The 20,652-nt window shown below is 42.5% G+C and overlaps 1 protein-coding gene and 1 long non-coding RNA gene across 2 annotated transcripts in view; one reads left to right on the top strand and one right to left on the bottom strand.

Moving 5' to 3' along the window:
- The window catches only part of LOC137046288 (organic cation/carnitine transporter 2-like), a 46,247-nt gene extending 26,879 nt beyond the window's left edge, over positions 1–19,368 (top strand). Inside the window, exons 7-11 of the mRNA XM_067423432.1 lie at positions 353–450; positions 5,492–5,706; positions 8,125–8,307; positions 18,556–18,691; positions 19,108–19,368. Of these exons, the coding sequence (XP_067279533.1) occupies positions 353–450; positions 5,492–5,706; positions 8,125–8,307; positions 18,556–18,691; positions 19,108–19,183 (708 nt within the window). The 3' untranslated portion in view covers positions 19,184–19,368. The remainder of the gene's footprint in view (positions 1–352; positions 451–5,491; positions 5,707–8,124; positions 8,308–18,555; positions 18,692–19,107) is intronic.
- Positions 13,132–14,129, bottom strand: LOC137046289 (uncharacterized). The gene is made up of 3 exons (XR_010898924.1): positions 13,651–14,129; positions 13,355–13,463; positions 13,132–13,245 (listed from the first exon to the last, which is right to left on the bottom strand). It is a non-coding gene; the product is annotated as an uncharacterized lncRNA (long non-coding RNA).
- Positions 19,369–20,652: the final 1,284 nt, after the last annotated feature.

The following is a 20,652-nucleotide window of genomic DNA, read 5'->3' as shown; positions in this document are numbered from 1 at the left end:
AATAGGGCTAGTCACCCATTTCAACAAAACAACAAAGAGACAAGGGGAGAGAGGGAGAGAGAGAGAGAGAGAGAGAGAGAGAGAGAGAGAGAGAGAGAGAGAGAGAGAGAGAGAGAGAGAAATCTCCAATAACACTCCTAGTACAAGAATCTAATGTGAATACGTATTTAACGTAATACAACAAATTGGAAGTAGAGATGGATCTTGCTTTGACGTTCTAAAAAACTTGCACTTAAAATGTCTTTATATGAATGCTTTATATTGTTTTAGTGTTATATTCTCTTTTGTTCACACTGTGTGTATTGTTTTGTTATTGCTTTAACAAGACATGTTTTTGACACGAGCATTGCAGTCAAGGGAAAATGCTGGAAGTTTGAAGACCCACAATGTCTGTGACCTGGTGAAGTCCACCAACATCCGCTGCATTACTGTCCTGCAGTGCCTGGTCTGGTGAGAGCTCTTACATGTATTTAATATAGACATGGGCTGCATCCAAATTCATATACTTCACTACTATATAGAGGGCAAAAAACAGTGACAAGAGTAGTACGTCTGATTTATAACATGTGAGCGGAGCAGTAATATTTCCTCCAGAGCAGAGATCGCCTTTCTGAAGAACCCACTCCACGCGCTTAACACAGAATTCCCTTTGTGATATACTGGTTCAAAAATATGTGAAATTAGTAGGGCTACCCCTGACTAAAGTTTTTTCTACAGGACTACTAATTAATTTAAGCCATTAGTTGACGACTAAGTACACATTTATATAAGGCTAATTTAATTACTTAAATTCTATATAGGCTACTGGTGTCCCATGCCTGTCCTGTCTTGTTTTGTTATTTTGGGCATTGCTCATGTCTCTTGTCTAGATCCCACCCCCCTTGTTATCTTTATTGGTTTCATTTGCCCCACCTGTGTTCCCTTATTTCCCTACTTGATTTGTCCCGTTTATAAGCTCCTGGTGTTTTGTCAGTCCTTGTCGGATCGTTGTCATGTCTACATCTCCAGTTTCCCCGTGTCTCAGTTTGGTATGTTTTTGAGTTTGTATTTGTTAATTCTGATTATGTGTTTTCCCCCCTCTTGGGTTTTTGTTTTCTGTTTAAGTTTAATTTTGTTAAATAAATCCTCAATTATCTCTGCACCTGAGTCTGCACCTTTTTAACCACCCCTGACGTAACATAACGATCCGACCCATGAGGTCTCAGTGGAGAAGAGAGGCACAACCAGTCTCCTGTCCACAATGGGAGCGGATACTCCAATTTGAGGAACTGGTCTCCCTCCGTCAACAGGGAACGGAGTTGGGAGAGTTTGACTAGGGATTCAGCAGCTGAGGGTCTGAAAGCGTGGAGGCTCTCAAAGACTTATTAAATTATGCGCTTGATGAGCCGAAGTGTTTTCGATGGGGTCAGTTTTGAGGCTATGGTGGAGGGTCTTGTTCGCCATCAGGAGAGAACTACTAGGAGGGTGGTCCCGGCTCCAGTGAACCCTGTTCCGGTGGTCCCAAGTTTGATGGTCCAGAAACGGAGGAGGAGGAGAAAGGTCCTGGTGGTCCCAGTTCCAGAGGATCATGTTCCGGTGGATCGTGTTCCAGTGGTCCCTGTTCCAGAGGATCGTGTCCCAGTGGTCCCTGTTCCAGAGGATCATGTTCTGGTGGATCATGTTCCGGTGGTCCCAGTTCCAGAGGATCATGTTCCAGAGGATCGTGTCCCAGTGGTCCCTGTTCCAGAGGATCGTGTTCTGGTGGATCATGTTCCGGTGGTCCCAGTTCCGTGGATCGTGTTCTGGTGGATTGTGTGTGTTTCGATGATCCCTGTTCCGGTGGATCGTATTCTGGTGGTCAATGCTGTGTCGGAAGTGCTGCCCAGACGTCTTGCTCTGTCCGTGCCGCCCTGGAAACTGCACGTTTCCCCTGTCCCACCCTTGCCTGACCCACCCTTGTCGTTTCCTCCCTTGCCTGTCCCGCCCTTGTCTATTCCTCCCTTGATTGTCCTGTCCTGGACTGTCCCTCCTTTCCCGCCCTGGTCTGTCCCGCCCTTGTCTGTCCCACCCTTGCCTGTCCCACCCTTGCCTGTCCCACCCTTGCCTGTCCCACCCTTGCCTGTCCCACCCTTGTCTGTCCCACACTTGCCTGTTCCTCCCTTTCCTGTCCCACCCTTGACTGTCCTGCCCGGGTCTGTTCCTCCTTTCCCATCCTGGTCTGTCCCACCCTGGTCTGTCCCACACTTGCCTGTTCCTCCCTTGCCTGCCCCACCCTTGTCTGTTCCTCCCTTGCCTGTCCCACCCTTGTCTGTTCCTCCCTAACCTTTCCCGCCCTTGTCTATTTCTCCCTTGCCTGTCCCACCCTTGCCTGTCCCACACTTGTCATTTCCTCCCTTGCCTGTCCCACCCTTGTCTGTTCCTCCTTTGCCTGTCCCACCCTTGTCTGTTCTTCCTTTGCCTGTCCCACCCTTGTCTGTTCCTCCTTTGCCTGTCCCACCTTTGTCTGTTCCTCCTTTGCCTGTCCCACCCTTGTCTGTACCTCCCTTGCCTGTCCCACCCTTGTCTGTTCCTCCCTTGCCTGTCCCACCCTTGTCTGCCCCACCCTGGTCTGTCCCACACTTGCCTGTTCCTTCCTTGCCTGTCCCACCCTTGCCATTTCCTCCCTTGCCTGTCCCACCCTTGTCTGTTCCTCCTTTGCCTGTCCCACCCTTGTCTGTTCCTCCTTTGCCTGTCCCACCCTTGTCTGTTCCTCCCTGGTCTGTCCCACACTTGCCTGTTCCTCCCTTTCCTGTCCCACTCTTGCCTTTTCCTCCCTTGCCTGTCCCACCCTTGTCTGTTCCTCCCTTGCCTGTCCCACCCTTGTCTGTTCCTCGCTTGCCTGTCCCACCCTTGTCTGTTCCTCCCTTGCCTGTCCCGCCCTTGTCTATTTCTCCCTTGCCTGTCCCACCCTTGTCATTTCCTCCTTTGCCTGTCCCGCCCTTGTCTGTTCCTCCCTTGCCTGTCCCACCCTTGTCTGTTCCTTCCTTGCCTGTCCCGCCCTTGTCTGTTCCTCCCTTGCCTGTCCCACCCTTGTCATTTCCTCCTTTGCCTGTCCCGCCCTTGTCTCTTCCTCCCTTGCCTGTCCCACCCTTGTCTGTTCCTTCCTTGCCTGTCCCGCCCTTGTCTCTTCCTCCCTTGCCTGTCCCACCCTTGTCTGTTCCTTCCTTGCCTGTCCCGCCCTTGTCTATTCCTCCCTTGCCTGTCCCACCCTTGTCTGTTCATTCCTTGCCTGTCCCGCCCTTGTCTGTTCCTCCCTTGCCTGTCCCACCCTTGTCTATTTCTCCCTTGCTTGTCCCACCCTCGTCTGTTCCTCCCTTACCTGTCCCGCCCTTGTCTATTTCTCCCTTGCCTGTCCCACCCTTGCCTGTCTCACCCTTGTCATTTCCTCCCTTGTCTGTTCCTCCCTTGCCTGCCCCACCCTTGCCTGTTCCTCCCTTGCCTGTCCTGCCCTGGTCTAATTCTCCCTTGCCTGTCCCACCTTTGCCTGTCCCACCCTTGTCATTTCCTCCTTTGCCTGTCCCACCCTTGTCTGTTCCTCCCTTGCCTGTACTGCCCTTGTCTGTTCCTCCCTTGCCTGCCCCACCCTTGCCTGGTCCTCCCTTGCTCGTCCCGCCCTGGTCTATTTCTCCCTTGCCTGTCCCACCTTTGCCTGTCCCACCCTTGTCATTTCCTCCTTTGCCTGTCCCACACTTGCCTGTTCCTCCCTTGCCTGCCCTACCCTTGTCTATTTCTCCCTTGCCTATTTCTCCCTTGCCTGTCCCATCCTTGCCTGTCCCATCCTTGCCTGTCCCACCCTTGTCATTTCCTCCCTTGCCTGTCCCACCCTTGTCTGTCCTCCTTTGCCTGTCCCACCCTTGTCTGTTCCTCCTTTGCCTGTCCCACCATTGTCTGTCCCACCCTGGTCTGTCCCACACTTGTCAGTTCCTCCTTTGCCTGTCCCACCCTTGTCTGTTCCTCCCTTGCCTGTCCCACCCTTGCCATTTCCTCCCTTGCCTGTCCCACCCTTGTCTGTCCTCCTTTGCCTGTCCCACCCTTGTCTGTTCCTCCTTTGTCTGTCCCACCCTTGTCTGTCCCACCCTGGTCTGTCCCACACTTGTCTGTTCCTCCTTTGCCTGTCCCACCCTTGTCTGTTCCTCCCTTGCCTGTCCCACCCTTGTCTGTCCTCCTTTGCCTGTCCCACCCTTGTCTGTTCCTCCTTTGCCTGTCCCACCCTTGTCTGTCCCACCCTGGTCTGCCCCCCCCCTGGTCTGTCCCACACTTGTCTGTTCCTCCTTTGCCTGTCCCACCCTTGTCATTTACTCCCTTGCCTGTCCCACCCTTGTCTGTTCCTCCCTTGCCTTTCCCACCCTTGTTTGTTCCTCCCTTGCCTGTCCCACCCTTGCCTGTCCCACACTTGCCTGTTCCTCCCTTGCCTGTCCCACCCTTGTCATTTCCTCCCTTGCCTGTCCCACCCTGGTCTGTTCCTCCCTTGTCATTTCCTCCCTTGCCTGTCCCACCCTTGTCTGTTCCTCCTTTGCCTGTCCCACCCTTGTCTGTCCCACCCTGGTCTTTCCCACACTTGCCTGTTCCTCCCTTGCCTGTCCCACCCTTGTCATTTCCTCCCTTGCCTGTCCCACCCTTGTCTGGGACAGGCAAGGGTGGGACAGGCAAGGGAGGAACAGACAAGGGCGGGACAGGCAAAGGTCTATCCCACCCTTGTCTGTTCCTCCTTTGCCTGTCCCACCCTTGTCTGTTCCTCCTTTGCCTGTCCCACCCTTGTCTGTTCCTCCTTTGTCTGTCCCACCCTTGTCTGTCCCACCCTAGTCTGTCCCACACTTGTCTGTTCCTCCCTTACCTGTCCCGCCCTTGTCTATTTCTCCCTCGCCTTTCCCACCCTTGCCTGTCCCACCCTTGTCATTTCCTCCTTTGCCTGTCCCGCCCTTGTCTGTTCCTCCCTCGCCTGTCCCACCCTTGCCTGTCCCACCCTTGTAATTTCCTCCTTTGCCTGTCCCACCCTTGTCTGTTCCTCCCTTTCCTGTCCCACCCTTGTCTGTTCCTCCCTTTCCTGTCCCACCCTTGTCTATTTCTCCCTTGCCTGTCCCACCCTTGTCTGTTCCTCCCTTTCCTGTCCCACCCTTGTCTGTTCCTCCCTTTCCTGTCCCACCCTTGTCTATTTCTCCCTTGCCTGTCCCACCCTTGTCATTTCCTCCTTTGCCTGTCCCGCCCTTGTCTGTTTCTCCCAATTGTGTTGTATTTGAATAAGAAAAGATCATCCAGTACTTTTGTTGTAAGACTGAGATGTTTGAGCTGACTTTTGATCAGCATTATTTTGCTTATGAGTTGGTTATTAGTCATGTGTGAAACAAATACATAAAAACCAACATTTTATATAAAAGCAGTATAATATTTTAATGTCAATATTTATCTCGGTATACTAAACCATGTGTTACTAAATCATGGACCTGCCGCTCACTCGCTGACTTTCTTCTGTTAGGTCGGCTATTTCGATCGGATACTGTGCCTTGTCTCTGAACACGTCCGGTCTACATGGGAACATCTACCTAAACAGCTTTTTGTCAGCAATGGTGGAAGTGCCTGCGCTCATCATGGCCTGGCTGATGCTCCGCCGCTTGCCACGCCGCCTCTGTATGTCTTCCACCCTGTCGTTAGGAGGACTGCTTCTTGTCTTCATACATCTCATACCACAACGTGAGAAATTTATGAGCGATATTCATTAAAAGATATGTTTCAACATAAATAGTGCATAAATAGTGCATAGAAGGATTGGTTTTTACTTTTGAGTGTGTACAAATCTTTACTTATGCTGTTTTGAAAACCTTGTAATACCAAAGGATAACAGCCTTTTAAAATGATCTTATAAGTCTCTTTTTATGCTATATTATCACTAAATATTGCATTTAATGTTTTTGTCAATTTGTTTTCTTTCAGTTAGTACAGGTTTTTTGTTTATTTTGGAACAAAAAATTTGTTTTGATCCTCATTGATCTCAGGATAGAGTTTATTTCTTCAAAAAAGAATGGCATGCCTATTAATACAAAACATTTAGGTGAGAGTTTATACCCTTGGTAAGTAAAGTATTTTAGTCGAATGCCATAATGTTAACTAGCATTTTCAGGAAAAGGACTAGAACACAACCTGATGATTAATCCTATTAACTTTCACCATTTGTTGGATTTTATGACAAACTTTAGCATGGCAGCTTGGTAATGAGAATTTGTCTTGCTAATGATGCGTTTGATTTTTGACACACTGCAAAAAAATGTTTTTTAGTTTTTTTGTCTTGTTTCGTCTTTTCTAGTGCAAATATCTAAACATTTTTAAATCAAGATACATTTACTGGGGAAAACTTTTAAAAAGTTTTTATTTACCATTTTATTTTACAAACCGATTCCAAAAAAGTTGGGACACTGTACAATTTGTGAATAAAAACAGATTTCAATGATGTGGAAGTTTCCAATTTCAATATTTTATTCAGAATACATCATAGATGACATATCAAATGTTTAAACTGAGAAAATGTATAATTTTAAGGGAAAATAAGTTGATTTTAAATTGCATGGCATTAACACATCTCAAGAGAGTTGGGCCAAGGCCATGTTTACCACTGTGTGTCATCCCCTCTTCTTTTTATAACAGTCAGCAAACATCTGGGGATTGGGGGACGAGTTGCTCAAGTTTAGGAATAGGAATGTTGTCCCATTCTTGTCTAATACAGACTTCTACTTGCTCAGCTGTCTTAGGTCTTCTTTGTCGCATCTTCCTCTTTATGATGCACCAAATGTTTTCTATGGGTGAAAGATCTGGACTGCAAGCTGGTCATTTCAGTACCGGGATCCTTCTTCTATGCAGCCATGATGTTGTAATTGGTGCAGTGTGTGGTCTGGCAATGTCATGTTGGAAAATGCAAGGTTTTCCCTAAAAGATGCCTGGATGGAGCATATGTTGTTCTAGAACTTGGATGTACCTTTCAGCATTGATGGTGCCTTTCCAGATGCGCTTAGTGCTGAGAACAAAAACTTGGGTTGTCCTTGTTCTCTTTATTCCAGATGGCGTGGCATCTCAGTTTTCCTAAAAGAACTTTAAATTTTGATTTGTCTGACCACAGAACAGTTTTCCACTTTGCCACAGTCCATTTTAAATGAGCCTTAGCCCAAAGAAAACGCCTGCACTTCTGGATCATGTTTCGATATGGCTTCTTTATTGACCTATAGAGTTTTAGCTGGCAACGGTGAATGGCATGGTGGATTTTGTTCACCGACAATGTTTTCTGGAAGTATTCCCGAGCCCATGTTGTGATTTCCGTTACAGTAGCATTCCTTTGATGCAGTGCCGTCTAAGGGCCCGAAGATCACTGGTATCCAGTATGGTTTTCCGGCCTTGACCCTTACGCACAGAGATTGTTCCAGATTCTCTGAATCTTTGGATGATATTATGCACTCTAGATGATGATAACTTCAAACTCTTAGCCATTTTTTCTCTGAGAAACTCCTTTCTGATATTGCTCCACTATTTTTCGCCGCAACATTGGGGGAATTGGTGATCCTCTGCCCATCTTGACTTCTGAGAGACACTGCCACTCTGAGAGGCTCTTTTTATACCCAATCATGTTGCCAATTGACCTAATGAGTTGCAGCTTGGTCCTCCAGTGGTTCCTTATATGTAAATCTAACTTTTCCTGCCTCTTATTGCTATCTGTCCCAACTTTTTTGGAATATGTAGCTCTCATGAAATCCAAACTGAGCCAATATTTGGCATGACATTTCAAAATGTCTCACTTTCAACATTTGAACATCTCTATTCTATTTTGAATAGAATAAAAGTTTATGAGATTTGTAAATTATTGCATTCTTTTTATTCACAATTTGTACAGTGTCCTAAATATTTTGGAATCAGATATTTAATCGAATATTTATTTATCCCTTACCATGACTATAGCCATAGTAGCTGGCATGGCATTAAATCACATTTTGCTTCAGTAAATATTTAGATATTTGAATGTTTAGATATTTTAACTGGAAAACAAGACAAAAATAGCATTATTTTTTTTATTTTTTTGCAATATTTGGTCAACTTTGGATGCTATGTTTTGTCTTTTTTAAACTGTAGATATGAGTTCTGTTACCATTTCTCTGGTGATGCTGGGAAAGTTGGGTCTGTCGACAGCATTTGCAATCGTGTACCCTGCGACTGCAGAGCTTTACCCCACCGTCCTGAGGAACACGGCTTTAGGAACCTGCTCCACAGCGTCCAGAGTGGGCAGCATCTCTGCACCATACTTCATCTACTTAGGTCACAAAACTCTAGCCTCAATAATCTCTTTTATATCATCTCTTAAATCCTCCTGTAGATTCCACTGGGGCGAGCATAGTGAGGAACCCATGGCATATTTATTGCATATTTCATTTTTTGACATATCCCCCCTCTAAACTTCAGAGTTTATTATTTACATATTTTACATATACAGCTTTAAGTGATTTAATTTGTACAAGGGATAGACTGGCCTTAGGGAACACTGTGACATTTTCCAGGGCAATCTGTGGGCCAATTTATGTGTCAAAACCAGGTTTCTATACAAATTATGTAGAGGGAGAAAAATATTCCCATAACGTTTGGTTGATCAGACACAGAAGGTTGTATTAAAACTCTTAAATACTCCTGAGTGAAAATTAGTCTTTAATGTTGTTTGTATGTCTAAGTGGTGTATTTATAATGCTTTAAGATGAACCAAGTGCAAATTCATCAGTCACAATTGCTGAGTATTGTCTTTTCAAAACTGCAGTGAACCAAAGACAGTCTCAAACGCAGTTTGAAATTGCTGTGCAATTGGCGAGTTGAGACAAAGGCAAAAGGAATACAATTTTAAACTCTGTGCCCTCTGTCAGTTCTGCTACTGAGAGAGAGTCCATTCCTGAACTCACTGCATCCTCTGTTGGTACTGTTATGTCCACGGAGGCCATCTTGATTTTTGTGAGCTTCCTGTCTATGAATTCACCATGGTCACGTAGTCTTCTGCTCCACCTTGGTGCCCAACTCCACCGGCTTTACCATCGTGGTCACCATCCATTGTGTTCCACTGTGCTTGATCGCATGCTCCGTACTGGCTCCTTGCTTTGCCTGCTCCAGTCTGGTCCCCCGATCTGCCTGCTTCATCCTGCCTGGGTTTGATTTAGAGTTGTGCATTTGTGAGGCCTGGTTTGCAGTCTCTGTTCTAATTCATACCAAAGGTGTTCTATCGGGTTAAGGTATGGACTCTGTGCAGCTTTGCATTGCAATTGGTGATTTAAGGCTTGGATGAGCTGCTCGGCCATGGAAACTCATTCCATGAAGCTCTCTACGCTGTTCTTGAGCTCATCTGAAGGACACAGAAGTTTGGAGGTCTGGAGTCACTGCAGAACGTTGGTGACTTCTGTGCACTGTGACCCTCAGCATGTGCTGACCCCATTTTGTAATTTTACATGGCCTAACACTTCGTGGCTGAGTTGCTGTTGTTCCCAATCGCTTCCACTTTGTTATAATCCCACAAACAGTTAAGCGTGGAATATTTAGTAGTGAGGAAATGTCAGGAATGGATTTATTGCACAGGTGTCAGCCTATCACGGCCCCACGCTTGAGTTCACTGAGCTCCTGAGAGCGACCCATTCTTTCACTAATGTGTGTAGAAGCGTCTCATGTGTTTAGTTAAATATATATATATATATATATGTATATATATATATATGTGTGTGTGTGTGTATGTATGTATGTATGTATGTATATATATATATATATATATATATATATATATATATAGAGAGAGAGAGAGAGAGAGAGAGAGAGAGAGAGAGAGAGAGAGAGAGACCCCCTTAAATTTTTCACTCTTTGTTATATTGTAGCCATTTGCTTAAATCATTTAAGTTATTTTTTTCTCAGTAATGTACATACAGCACCCCATATTGACAGAAAAACACAGAACTGTTGGTATTTTTGCAGATTTATTTAAAAAGAAAAACTGAAATATCAAATGGTCCTAAGTATTCAGACCCTCAGTATTTAGTAGAAGCACCTGTTAGGGGTTAACAGCTTATGACCCAGGACCAGTAGTGAAAAAATGAAGACAAGAGTCAGGATTGGAATTAATTAAAAGAAAAATTCACTTAAGAATAGTTTGCAGTTTCAAAAGCAGAAGCCAGCTTCAAGTCTCACAAGGAGTTCGTAGGCCGCGCTCCCGCTCTCATCGTCTCGTTGCCTCGCCCTATCGTACATACAATTGTCCCAACAGTTATACCATTTTCAAGGTCTATCCACGTCATTACTGCAATGTGGATGGTTCTGATTGGCTCAGAGACAATGCACAGTCATGGTAAATTTCCACTCAAGTCAGTTAATCTGATGCACGTTTCCACTGACGTGTCACTTGTTGGTGCTTTCACCCCAGAATTAGGCCTGTAGTGACCTTCCAGATCTGGAGCAGGCGCCAGCTTGCCCAGAATAACAAGTCCACCCATCTCTTAGGGTGCCCACTATACACCATTCTCAACACTGATCTGTAACACAGAATATTGCGCACATACACAGATACAAGGTCTCTCCAAGGTTGGAGCTGATTAAGCTCCAGTTCAAACAGTTCTAACCAAAACATACTGATAACATGTGCTTTCTCTCAGTGAGAGGGACACACAATAGTACAGGCAATATTCATCTTGACTTTTTAGTGTTTCAGTAAAAGGAAATATAAAAGGAATAAAATATAATAAATTTAATTAAATGAAAGACAAATCCATATTTCATCTCTGGAAGCCGGGCTAAGTGAGCAAACCCTGTTACTGCACTCCTGACATGTTAGAGATATGCGGTACCTCAAAAATCCAAACACATGACGTAGTTGCAAGTGTTTAGTGACACATCACACATCTCTAGGCCAGACCGTCAGTCACTCCTCAGAGATCAAATATACACTTTAGAAAACAAGAAACTAAAAGCAAAATCAATCTAACAAAATAATCATTTTAATAATATAGGAAAGTAAATATTGAATAAAGTTTTGATTATGAATTTAATTAGGATATAAATATATACAGGTATATTGAAGCGGCAGTGGATTTCAGAATCCGCTTTCACACCCTTTTGACCTAATACAGCCATGAGTCTTTTTGGGAAAGATGAAACACGTTTTTCACTCCTGGATTTGGGGATCCTCTGCCATTCTTCCTTGCAGATCCTCTCCAGTTCTGTCAGGTTGGATGGTAAACGTTGGTGGACAGCCATTGTCAGGTTTCTCCGGAAATGCTCAATTGGGTTTAAGTCAGGGCTCTTGCTGAGCCACTCAAGAACAGTCAAATAGTTATTGTGAAGCCACTCTTTTTTATTTTAGCTGTGTGCTTGGGGTCATTGTTTTGTTGGAAGGTGAACCTTCGGCCCAGTCTGAGATGTTGAGCAATCTGGAGAAGGTTTTCATCCAGGATATCCCAGTACTTGGCCCCATTCATCTTTCCCTCAATTGCAATTAGTCGTCCTGTCCCTGCAGCTGAAAAACACCCCCACAGCATGATGCTGCCACCACCATGCTTCACTGTCGGGACTGTATTGGACAGGTGATGAGCAGTGCCTGGTTTTCTTCACACATACCACGTAGAATTAAGGGCAAAAAGTTCTATATTGGTCTAATCAGACCGGAGAATCTTATTTCTCACCATCTTGGAGTCCTTATTTTTAATAATTTAATAATTGAATAGGTATTTTTAGCAGACTTTCATTTGTCCTTCCGTCAGGTCACTCTGCCATAAAGCCCCGACTGGTGGAGGGCTGCAGTGATGGTTGGCTTTCTCCAATCTTCCGACTGCATCTCTGGAGCTAATCCACATTGATCTTTGGGTTCTTCTTTACCTCTCTCACCTAAGCTCTTCTACCCTGATAGCTCAGTTTGGCCGGACGGCCAGCTCTAGGAAGGGTTCTCATTCCCAAATGTCTTCATTTAAGGATTATGGAGGCCATTGTGCTCATAGGAACCTTAAGTGCAGCAGAAAGTTTTTTGTAACCTTGGCCAGATCTGTGCCTTGCCACAATTCTGTCTCGGAGCTCTTCAGGCAGTTCCTTTGACCTTATGATTGTCATTTGCTCTGACATGCACAGTGAGCTGTAAGGTCTTATATAGACAGGTGTGTGGCTTTCCTAATCAAGTCCAATCAGTATAATCAAATACAGCTGGACTCAAATGAAGGTGTAGAACCATCTCAAGGATGACCAGAACAAATGGACAGAACCTGAGTTAAATATATGAGTGTATACCAGCAAAGGGTCTGAATACTGAGGACCATGCACTGCATGAAAAGTGGGATTTTCGTCCCCGTAAACGGCCGGAAATCTCCCTGATTTTCGACAATTAACGTCAGTTTACAGCCCGTGAACGTCGCGTTCGTCTGTGCCACATATTGACGGAAACGAACCATGACGTATGTGGAGCTTGCGGAGGCATGCTGGCGCCGGCGCTAATGGCTCTAATTAGCATATGAATAGCAGCTCTGGGCGGCGCCTTGCCGGAATGGCTTGAATTTCCTCACTCAGTATTGGTTGAAACTACTACATTGAAACAAGAAATATCACTCGTGATTGGTTGGCAGATCTGTTACTATTGGTCAACCTGGGTAATAAATTAATAAATTTAAACCCCCAAATTATAATAATTTTACACCCATATATATATATATAAAATTATGATTTGCATATTATTTTTTAATTGTATATATTCATATGATATGCTATTATGTTTTATATTCATGTCATTGTTATCCTATGGACTACGCTATTATAACCATCAAGGACATTTATTTATTGAGGAAAGAAAATATGCCAGGGACGTGCAGTTTATTCAAAGAAAGAGCTTTATTAGAACAAACACAAACACACAACCAAATGCAAAACGTGTGAGATCTGCCCACACAACAATAGGAAGCTCACGAGAAGCCCAAAATCCTACAGCACCATGAAGTCTCTGTTTTCCGCTTCAGAGCTGTAGGTAACTAGCGCCATTCTGTCTGATTTCAGTCATTTTTCAGACGTCTGTCGTGCGTTGCCCTGTTCTTTGGAATCGCCTCTAATCTCGATTGCAGCGTGGCACAGAGCTCGGCGAACAGTCCATCCAGACACCGCGCCAACGATGCCGTCTTCCTCATCAGACATCAGGTCTATGGTAGCGCACTTCCAAAGGCCCACCTCATCCTCAGCTAACACACTCTTTCTTGCTTGTAGCAGCTGTAAAAACAAACAATAAAGACAATCAGTATCGCACGATGTACTGCGTAAAATGCACCTGAAAAATAGTCACACTGACCAAAAACGGATCTAATCTAATAAATCTTACCCTCTTTCTTCTCAATCGACTCCGAGCTGAACTCTTCACAGCTTCTGCGTGCGATGCAAGAACTGGATGTTTGTACCTCCTGCGTACTGTCTCTTTGTCTTACATGCAGCTGGAAAACAATTAAATGAGTGTTATGACGACGTTGTGAAGACGGCGTACTGCTTCCTGTAAAATGACCAGAAAAAGAAAACACTTTTATAAAGCAACTTACATTTGTTCTTTTACAAGGCTAATTTCAGCTTGTGCTACTTAAAAAGCTTTACTTTAGGTTACTTTAGCTTAGATAACAGTCTTACCGCAATCTTAGGACTGGTCTTCTCTTAGGCACTCGTCTTCTCTTCTTAAAGTTAGTATCTTCCACACAGTTTTTCGACTCCAAAGCAAGCAACCTATCATCTATGGACAGCAACCTGGAGATTACTAAAGTTAACTGCTCGTTAAAATCGGCAGCAAACTGAGCAAGCTGACGAGATAGCCCACTGATTGCATTCAGCTGTTTCTTCCCGCCGGTGTTACGGATCAACTGGGGATCATGTTATCTGGGGACGGGCGCGTGCACGCAGCTAGTTTTACCTGGATTTACAGCAGATGTTAGACGAGGACAGATTCGTCACAGCGGATTTTCCACTGAACAGATTTAAAACGCTTTCCACATTATTGGTAAATGTTTGCATAATATCAGGCTCTGTGTTTTCCTCTGTCGCTGCTTTGCTGTATGTTTCAAACGCAGTTTAAGGGAATTTTTAATGTGGTTTCATTTCACAACACAGACCACGCCCACATTTTGTTACATTCTTTTCGATGAAAGTCGTATCCAATGACAATTACATTCAATAAATTACATTGTGTCGTATTAGTATCGGAATTTTTATTTTATTTTTAATAACTATTGTTTTTGTAATTTGCTTAGGGTATTTTTAAAATTATATATATATGTGTATATGTATATGTATATATGTATATATATATATGTATATATGTATATGTATATATGTATATATATATATATATATATATATGTATGTATATATATATATATATATATATATATATATATATATATATATATATATATATATCCTAACTAAAATAACTCATAGCCTGTCATATTACCTTTCTCATATTAGCCTATTATATTCTATTATAATCTATTATATTGCCCACCCCTTGCCCACCTGCACATCCCAGCTGATATACAAGATTTGGGGGGTCATTCTGCATTTGAAAGTTTGAAAGGGTTTTAAATCTTCTAAATAAAGTAAAATGATTCAAAATCAAGTAATTTATATATGCCAAAGTCCTACCTTTAAACATATACAATGTAATTTCCAAACAGCAAAATTGTGGCCAGTGAAAATGCTGAGTGGCTAGTAACTTTGGAAAACCACTAGCCACGGTGGCCGGTGAGCAAAAAAGTTAATGTCAACCCCTGTATGTATATATATATATATATATATATATATATATATATATATATATATATATATATATATATATATATATATATATATATGTAGTGCCGTTAAAATTAATTTGCGTTAACACGTTCATTTTGACAGGCAATGATATATGATATATAAAGTTTGCTGATGTATGACGCCGCTTATTAGCAGGAGACCGCAATGATTGGTAAAAGTTGCGGTGATTGGTCAAAATTGCGAGTCGCACTGAATTCACGGGGACTGATTGCAAATGACACACAATAAATAATCTAGAATACTTTCATCAAATATATAAATTCAAGCTTAAGTTTAAGATTTTACAATTAGGCTATACTGAGCCTGATCTATCTAAGAGATTTTCTTAGAAGGAAGTTAATACCTTTTAGAAAAATGTCACATGGGTTAAAACTCCTGCTACCCTGATTTGCATTTGTATAGCTCACAGCATGTTCATTTACATGTTAAAGCCTCCCCTGGAGTTAAGGGAAGGGGGGTGTTGGGGGGGACAACTGCCAAGCAAGGCCCACGTCAATTTCTGACAATTCACGGCAGTTTTCGGTGTCGCCTGCAAACTGCCGTGTACAGTCGTAAACCTGATCTTCCACGACAATCTACAGTGCCGCTTACTGGCGAAAATCCCACTTTTCATGCAGTGATGTGATATTTCAGTTTTTCTTTTTTAATAAATCAGTAAAAATGTCAACAAATATAGGTGTATATGACATTCTTCTTTCAGACAAATACAATCGGAGTTATATTTAAAAAGTCCAGGCTAACGTTAATCCCAGCAGTAGTTGTAGTTGTGTTTGAAGTCCATAAAAAATGCAGCTGTCCGTCAAATAACGTGCTCCACACGACTCCGATGGGTTAATAGAGCCTTCTGATTCCAATCGATGCGTTTGTGTCAGAAAAATATCCATATTAAAAACATTATAAAGGAAACCTGCCTTGAAGTCTTCCATTGTAACCCACGGCTGTTTAAGCCACAAGATGGCACAGCCATGAATAATTCTCGCTGCTGTACCATCATGTAGCAAATGTAACATACCGTTGTTGTTTTTTTTCATCACTCTTGCCAACACCATCATAGCTTACAGAGAATCCAAAGTTCACCCAAACACCAGACCCTTTGGTTATTGGAGGATCTTCTATTTATATTTCTTAAACGCAATAGCCATTTTGCAATGAGCATTCAGCGCGTACTGAGTAAGCGAGCACCTGACTGAGCAGCCTAAAACATATTTGTTTGTTTTTTGTTTTTTTTCGGCGGTGTCAGGGGCATTGCCTGTTACGTCGTTTTGGTTATTGAGCTACCTTGTTGAACGCATAATTTTATATTGCACACACTTTTTTTTTATTAGACCAAGAACCGTTTGGTACATAATGCATACCGCGTACCGAATCGAAAGCCTTGTACCGAATGGTTCAATACGAATACGCGTAGCGTTACACCCCTAATATATATATATATATATATTAGAGGATGGATACCCGACCCGAGCCCGACGGGTTCCGACGGTACCCGACGGGTCGGGCCGGGTTCGGACAGATATTTAGATATGACGTTCGGGTTCGGGTCGGGCTCGGTCACGTCAGCGCGATAAGGCATTGAACCTTTTAAATTTAAAACTGCTTATTATTCAAGTAGCCAATGGGCCTGTTTAACTTGATGCAATGGTTTGTTTTTGTGATTAAAATAAATGTAAAATATTACCCTAACATCCGTCTTCCTGCACGCGGAAATTTGTTTATGTCACCGTGACAACAACGCGCAACACGTGCGTGCATATTGCCCGCGGCATCCTTGTCATTCCAGTGAGGGCAACTTCAGCGCTGCTGGCAGCAGGACAGCCTTGAAGCCGTCCACAGTTGATGCAATCCTTTTTCTGCATAAAACCTCGATTAGCCTAAACTTTGATGGATAGATTATGTAAATAGATCCCATGTTGCAGTTTAGGAACCATACAGTTTGAGAAAATTGGTAAGATGACTTTCATTTCAATAAGCATTTCAATTGTGTTACGTTAATGTTTTATTCTGTTAGCTTGGGCCATTTTTAGCAGACCTTTGTTCATTTAATTTCAGTTGGCTATTTGATTGGGCTCTGTGTAACGTTTGATGCCCCGTGTGCGTGCTGATGCGCTCGTCTGTAACGTTAAACATTTCAGAATGCCTTCCTTATGTTGCTTAATAAAAGCGGGCTTTCCACACAAACAAACGTACGTGTCATTAGTATATGAGGGGAAAAAATAGATTTTAACTGTCGGGCTCGGGTCGGGCTCGGACATTAATATTTGAATGCCTGTCGGGCTCGGGTCGGGTTCGGTTACTGCTCTGTCGGACGCGGGTCGGGCTCGGACAGAAAAATGCGGCCCGATCCGCACTCTAATATATATATATATATATATATATATATATATATATATATATATATATATATATATATATATATATATATTTATATATATATATATATATATATATATATATATATATATATATATATATATATATATATATATTAGTTTGAGTATTTCACAATCTGCTCAGTTATTGGGATTTTCAGGCACAGCCATACAAAGAATGGTGTGAAAAGGGAAAAACATCCAGTATGGCAACTTTGACTGAAATAACCACTCGTTACAACCGAGGTATGCAGCAAAGCATTTGTGAAGCCACAACACACACAACCTTGAGGCGGATGGGCTCAACAGCAGAAGACCCCACCGGGTACCACTCATCTCCACTACAAATAGGAAAAAGAGGCGACAATTTGCATGAGCTCACCAAAATTGGACAGTTGAAGACTGGAAAAATGTTGCCTGGTCTGATGAGTCTCGATTTCTGTTGAGACATTCAGATGGTAGAGTCAGAATTTGGCGTAAACAGAATGAGAACATGGATCCATCATGCCTTGTTACCACTGTGCAGGCTGGTGGTGGTGGTGTAATGGTGTGGGGGATGTTTTCTTGGCACACTTTAGGCCCTTTACTGCCAATTGGGCATTGTTTAAATGCCACGGCCTACCTGAGCATTGTTTATTACCATGTCCATCCCTTTATGACCACCATGTCCCCATCCTCTGATGGCTACTTCCAGCAGGATAATGCACCATGTCACAAAGCTCAAATCATTTCAAAGTGGTTTCTTGAACATGACAATGAGTTGACTGTACTAAAATGGCCGCCACAGTCACCAGATCTCAACCCAATAGAGCATCTTTGGGATGTGGCGGAACGGGAGCTTCGTGCCCTGGATGTGCATCCCACAAATCTCCATCAACTGCAAGATGCTCTCCTATCAATATGGGCCAACATTTCTAAAGAATGCTTTCAGCACCTTGTTGAATCAATGCCACGTAGAATTAAGGCAGTTCTGAAGGCGAAAGGGTCAAACTCAGTATTAGTATGGTGTTCCTAATGGTGTTCCTAATTATCCTTTAGGTGAGGGTGTATATATAAAGACTACATCTGGATAGAATGATGATCTAAAAACAGATAGAGTAGATTAAGTACAGTCCTATAGCTCGTCCTGAGTCATGCATTTACATTAAGTTACGTTTTGATTTATATGCTGTTTAATGTTGGATGTTAGTTTAATTAATTGTAAGCAACTGCTATCCGCTCTTTCTGGTTTACACAGTTTGTAACAATGAATGGGGAAGAGTTATAGATCAAAATATATAATGTGTGTATTGTCCATCATTTCTCAAACATACCTATAAAAATCATTTGTTCGTGTCTCGTTGTTCTGCTGCAGGAAGCTATAACAGATCTTTGCCGTACATCTTAATCGGCAGTCTGAATGTTCTCTCCGGGTTGCTCTATCTTCTGCTTCCGGAGAGTTTCGGATCACCTTTACCAGAGACTATCAGTCACATGCCAACAGGACTTTGGTAAGTCAGATAAGAGCAGCGCCCCCTGCTGTTTGCTGTGGCGTTGACAGTACTTTGCTTGCTGCCCCGATTTACTATAAACATATACAGACTTAATGGTACCTACAAAAATTAAATTAAGTGTTATTTAGTTAGAACCATAGCATGGTACCATTTGCCCATCCTTTATATGTGTGTCCAACATATTTTCATTCAGGGCTGCTATTTTATAATATATCATAACCATGTTTATGCAGTGGTAAACACAGATGTACTCAAATGTATCAGTTTTGACTTTGGAGTCTTTTTTCCCCATGTATTTTACAATTATCATTTTTTATTTAAATAAGAAATAATATATTTATTGAGAGGTGTTACAATTTTCAGTCATTTGACATTTGTGTGATATCACTTTAATAATTATACTTTTTTTTCAGGTCTAAAAAAAGAAATTTTACTTACAGTCCAACCAACAGTAAATGTGATGAGGAGCATGAGTCTGCACACTTGTAATGGATCATAAGGATTATTAATGATTGTGAAGGCTCAGTAAACTAACCTCTTTACTCCAAGACTGTAGTGAAACCATTTTTGTATTGGTCTTTTTTATTCTCACCGTAAAAGGCAGACATTTTAATAACTTTTGGAATAAAGCATCTATTTGTAAAAATAAATAAATAAATGTATGTCAGATGTGATACAGTTCATTTATTGACTGTTCTTTGGCCCTAAATGTAAAGCCACATACAGTTTGTAATACATTTTGCCTTTCGGCACAACTTTTTTTTCTCTGTCTGTGTGAGTGTTACAGATTACGTGGAGACAATGAGCTCACGGATACAAGGATAACCAGGATACAGGAAACACTCAATAAGACACGTATAATATAAAACGAGAACTGACAAACACTGGAGAACTAAGGGCATATATATGTCAGCGGCCAAAATAACTTCCAATTACATTGATTAATATATGGAAACAGTTTCTTTGTAACCTTTATTTGCAATATAACCTTTATTTCTTTAACCTAGAGTTAAACTAAGACCCCAGGAATTCACTAATTACACAGGTTCTTTTTCAGAGGAAGGAACAGTGGAAAGACAACTCTTGGCAATTATTTAATCACAATAATTACACGTAATCGATTTGAAAGGATAAAATGAAAAGAGGAATAGAGCATAATCCCTAATTTGACCCTTACAACACCCCTCCACACTAAAAATGTAAGCAGTCCCTGCCAATGTAAAACATTGCCAATGTAAAACATTTTTAATGTTTTACATTTATTCTGGGTCACAACTGAATTGAACAAATTAATCTCCATCATCTCCTGTGTCAGTTCTCGCATCTGTCCTTTCACTTCCTCTAGGACTTTGTGTTTTAGCTCAGCTTTCCAATCGGTTTCCTGTAGGCGAGTCAATTATACCAGGCCCACTAAGAGCAGCACAAGCCAGTTCATACCTTGGTTGACCATATTCAGCTTCCAACAGCAAAGCCTCTTGATGTAGGTCTGCAAACGGCCTTCTGAATTTCGGCAGGCATAAGTTCTTAGAGCCCTCAGAAAAGGTCCATCCTTAAGCCCAAACAGCAATTTCTCCTTCAACTGGTCTTCAAAGAGGGCCCCATCTGGATTACTTCGTCACAACCTACAGTAGCGTTCTCGTAACCGCAACACAAACATTTTGAAGGGCTCATCTTGTCTCTGTTTACAACTAAAAAAGTGTAACTTTCTTTGTTTCAGCTACTTCTTGAGCTTCTAGAAGGCCATGTATTTGTTATTTCCAATCTCCATACTTCAATTCATTATCTGTACCTGTACACTTAGGCACCCAATGAGCACCAGGGAACACTGGCATCATCATCTTTAAAAAGTTCAAAGATTGTATATATTAAAAAAAAAGTGTTGTCAAATGTTGTTCCACTGTTCCCGTACCCATGACCCTGCTGACTACGCCAAAACTATATCAGCGGCCGAAATAACT

This window comes from Pseudorasbora parva, chromosome 18 (assembly GCF_024679245.1).
Source record: "Pseudorasbora parva isolate DD20220531a chromosome 18, ASM2467924v1, whole genome shotgun sequence".
Classification (NCBI taxonomy): domain Eukaryota; kingdom Metazoa; phylum Chordata; class Actinopteri; order Cypriniformes; family Gobionidae; genus Pseudorasbora; species Pseudorasbora parva.
Note: the sequence above shows the minus strand (reverse complement) of the source record. Positions and strands in the feature narration are given on the sequence as shown.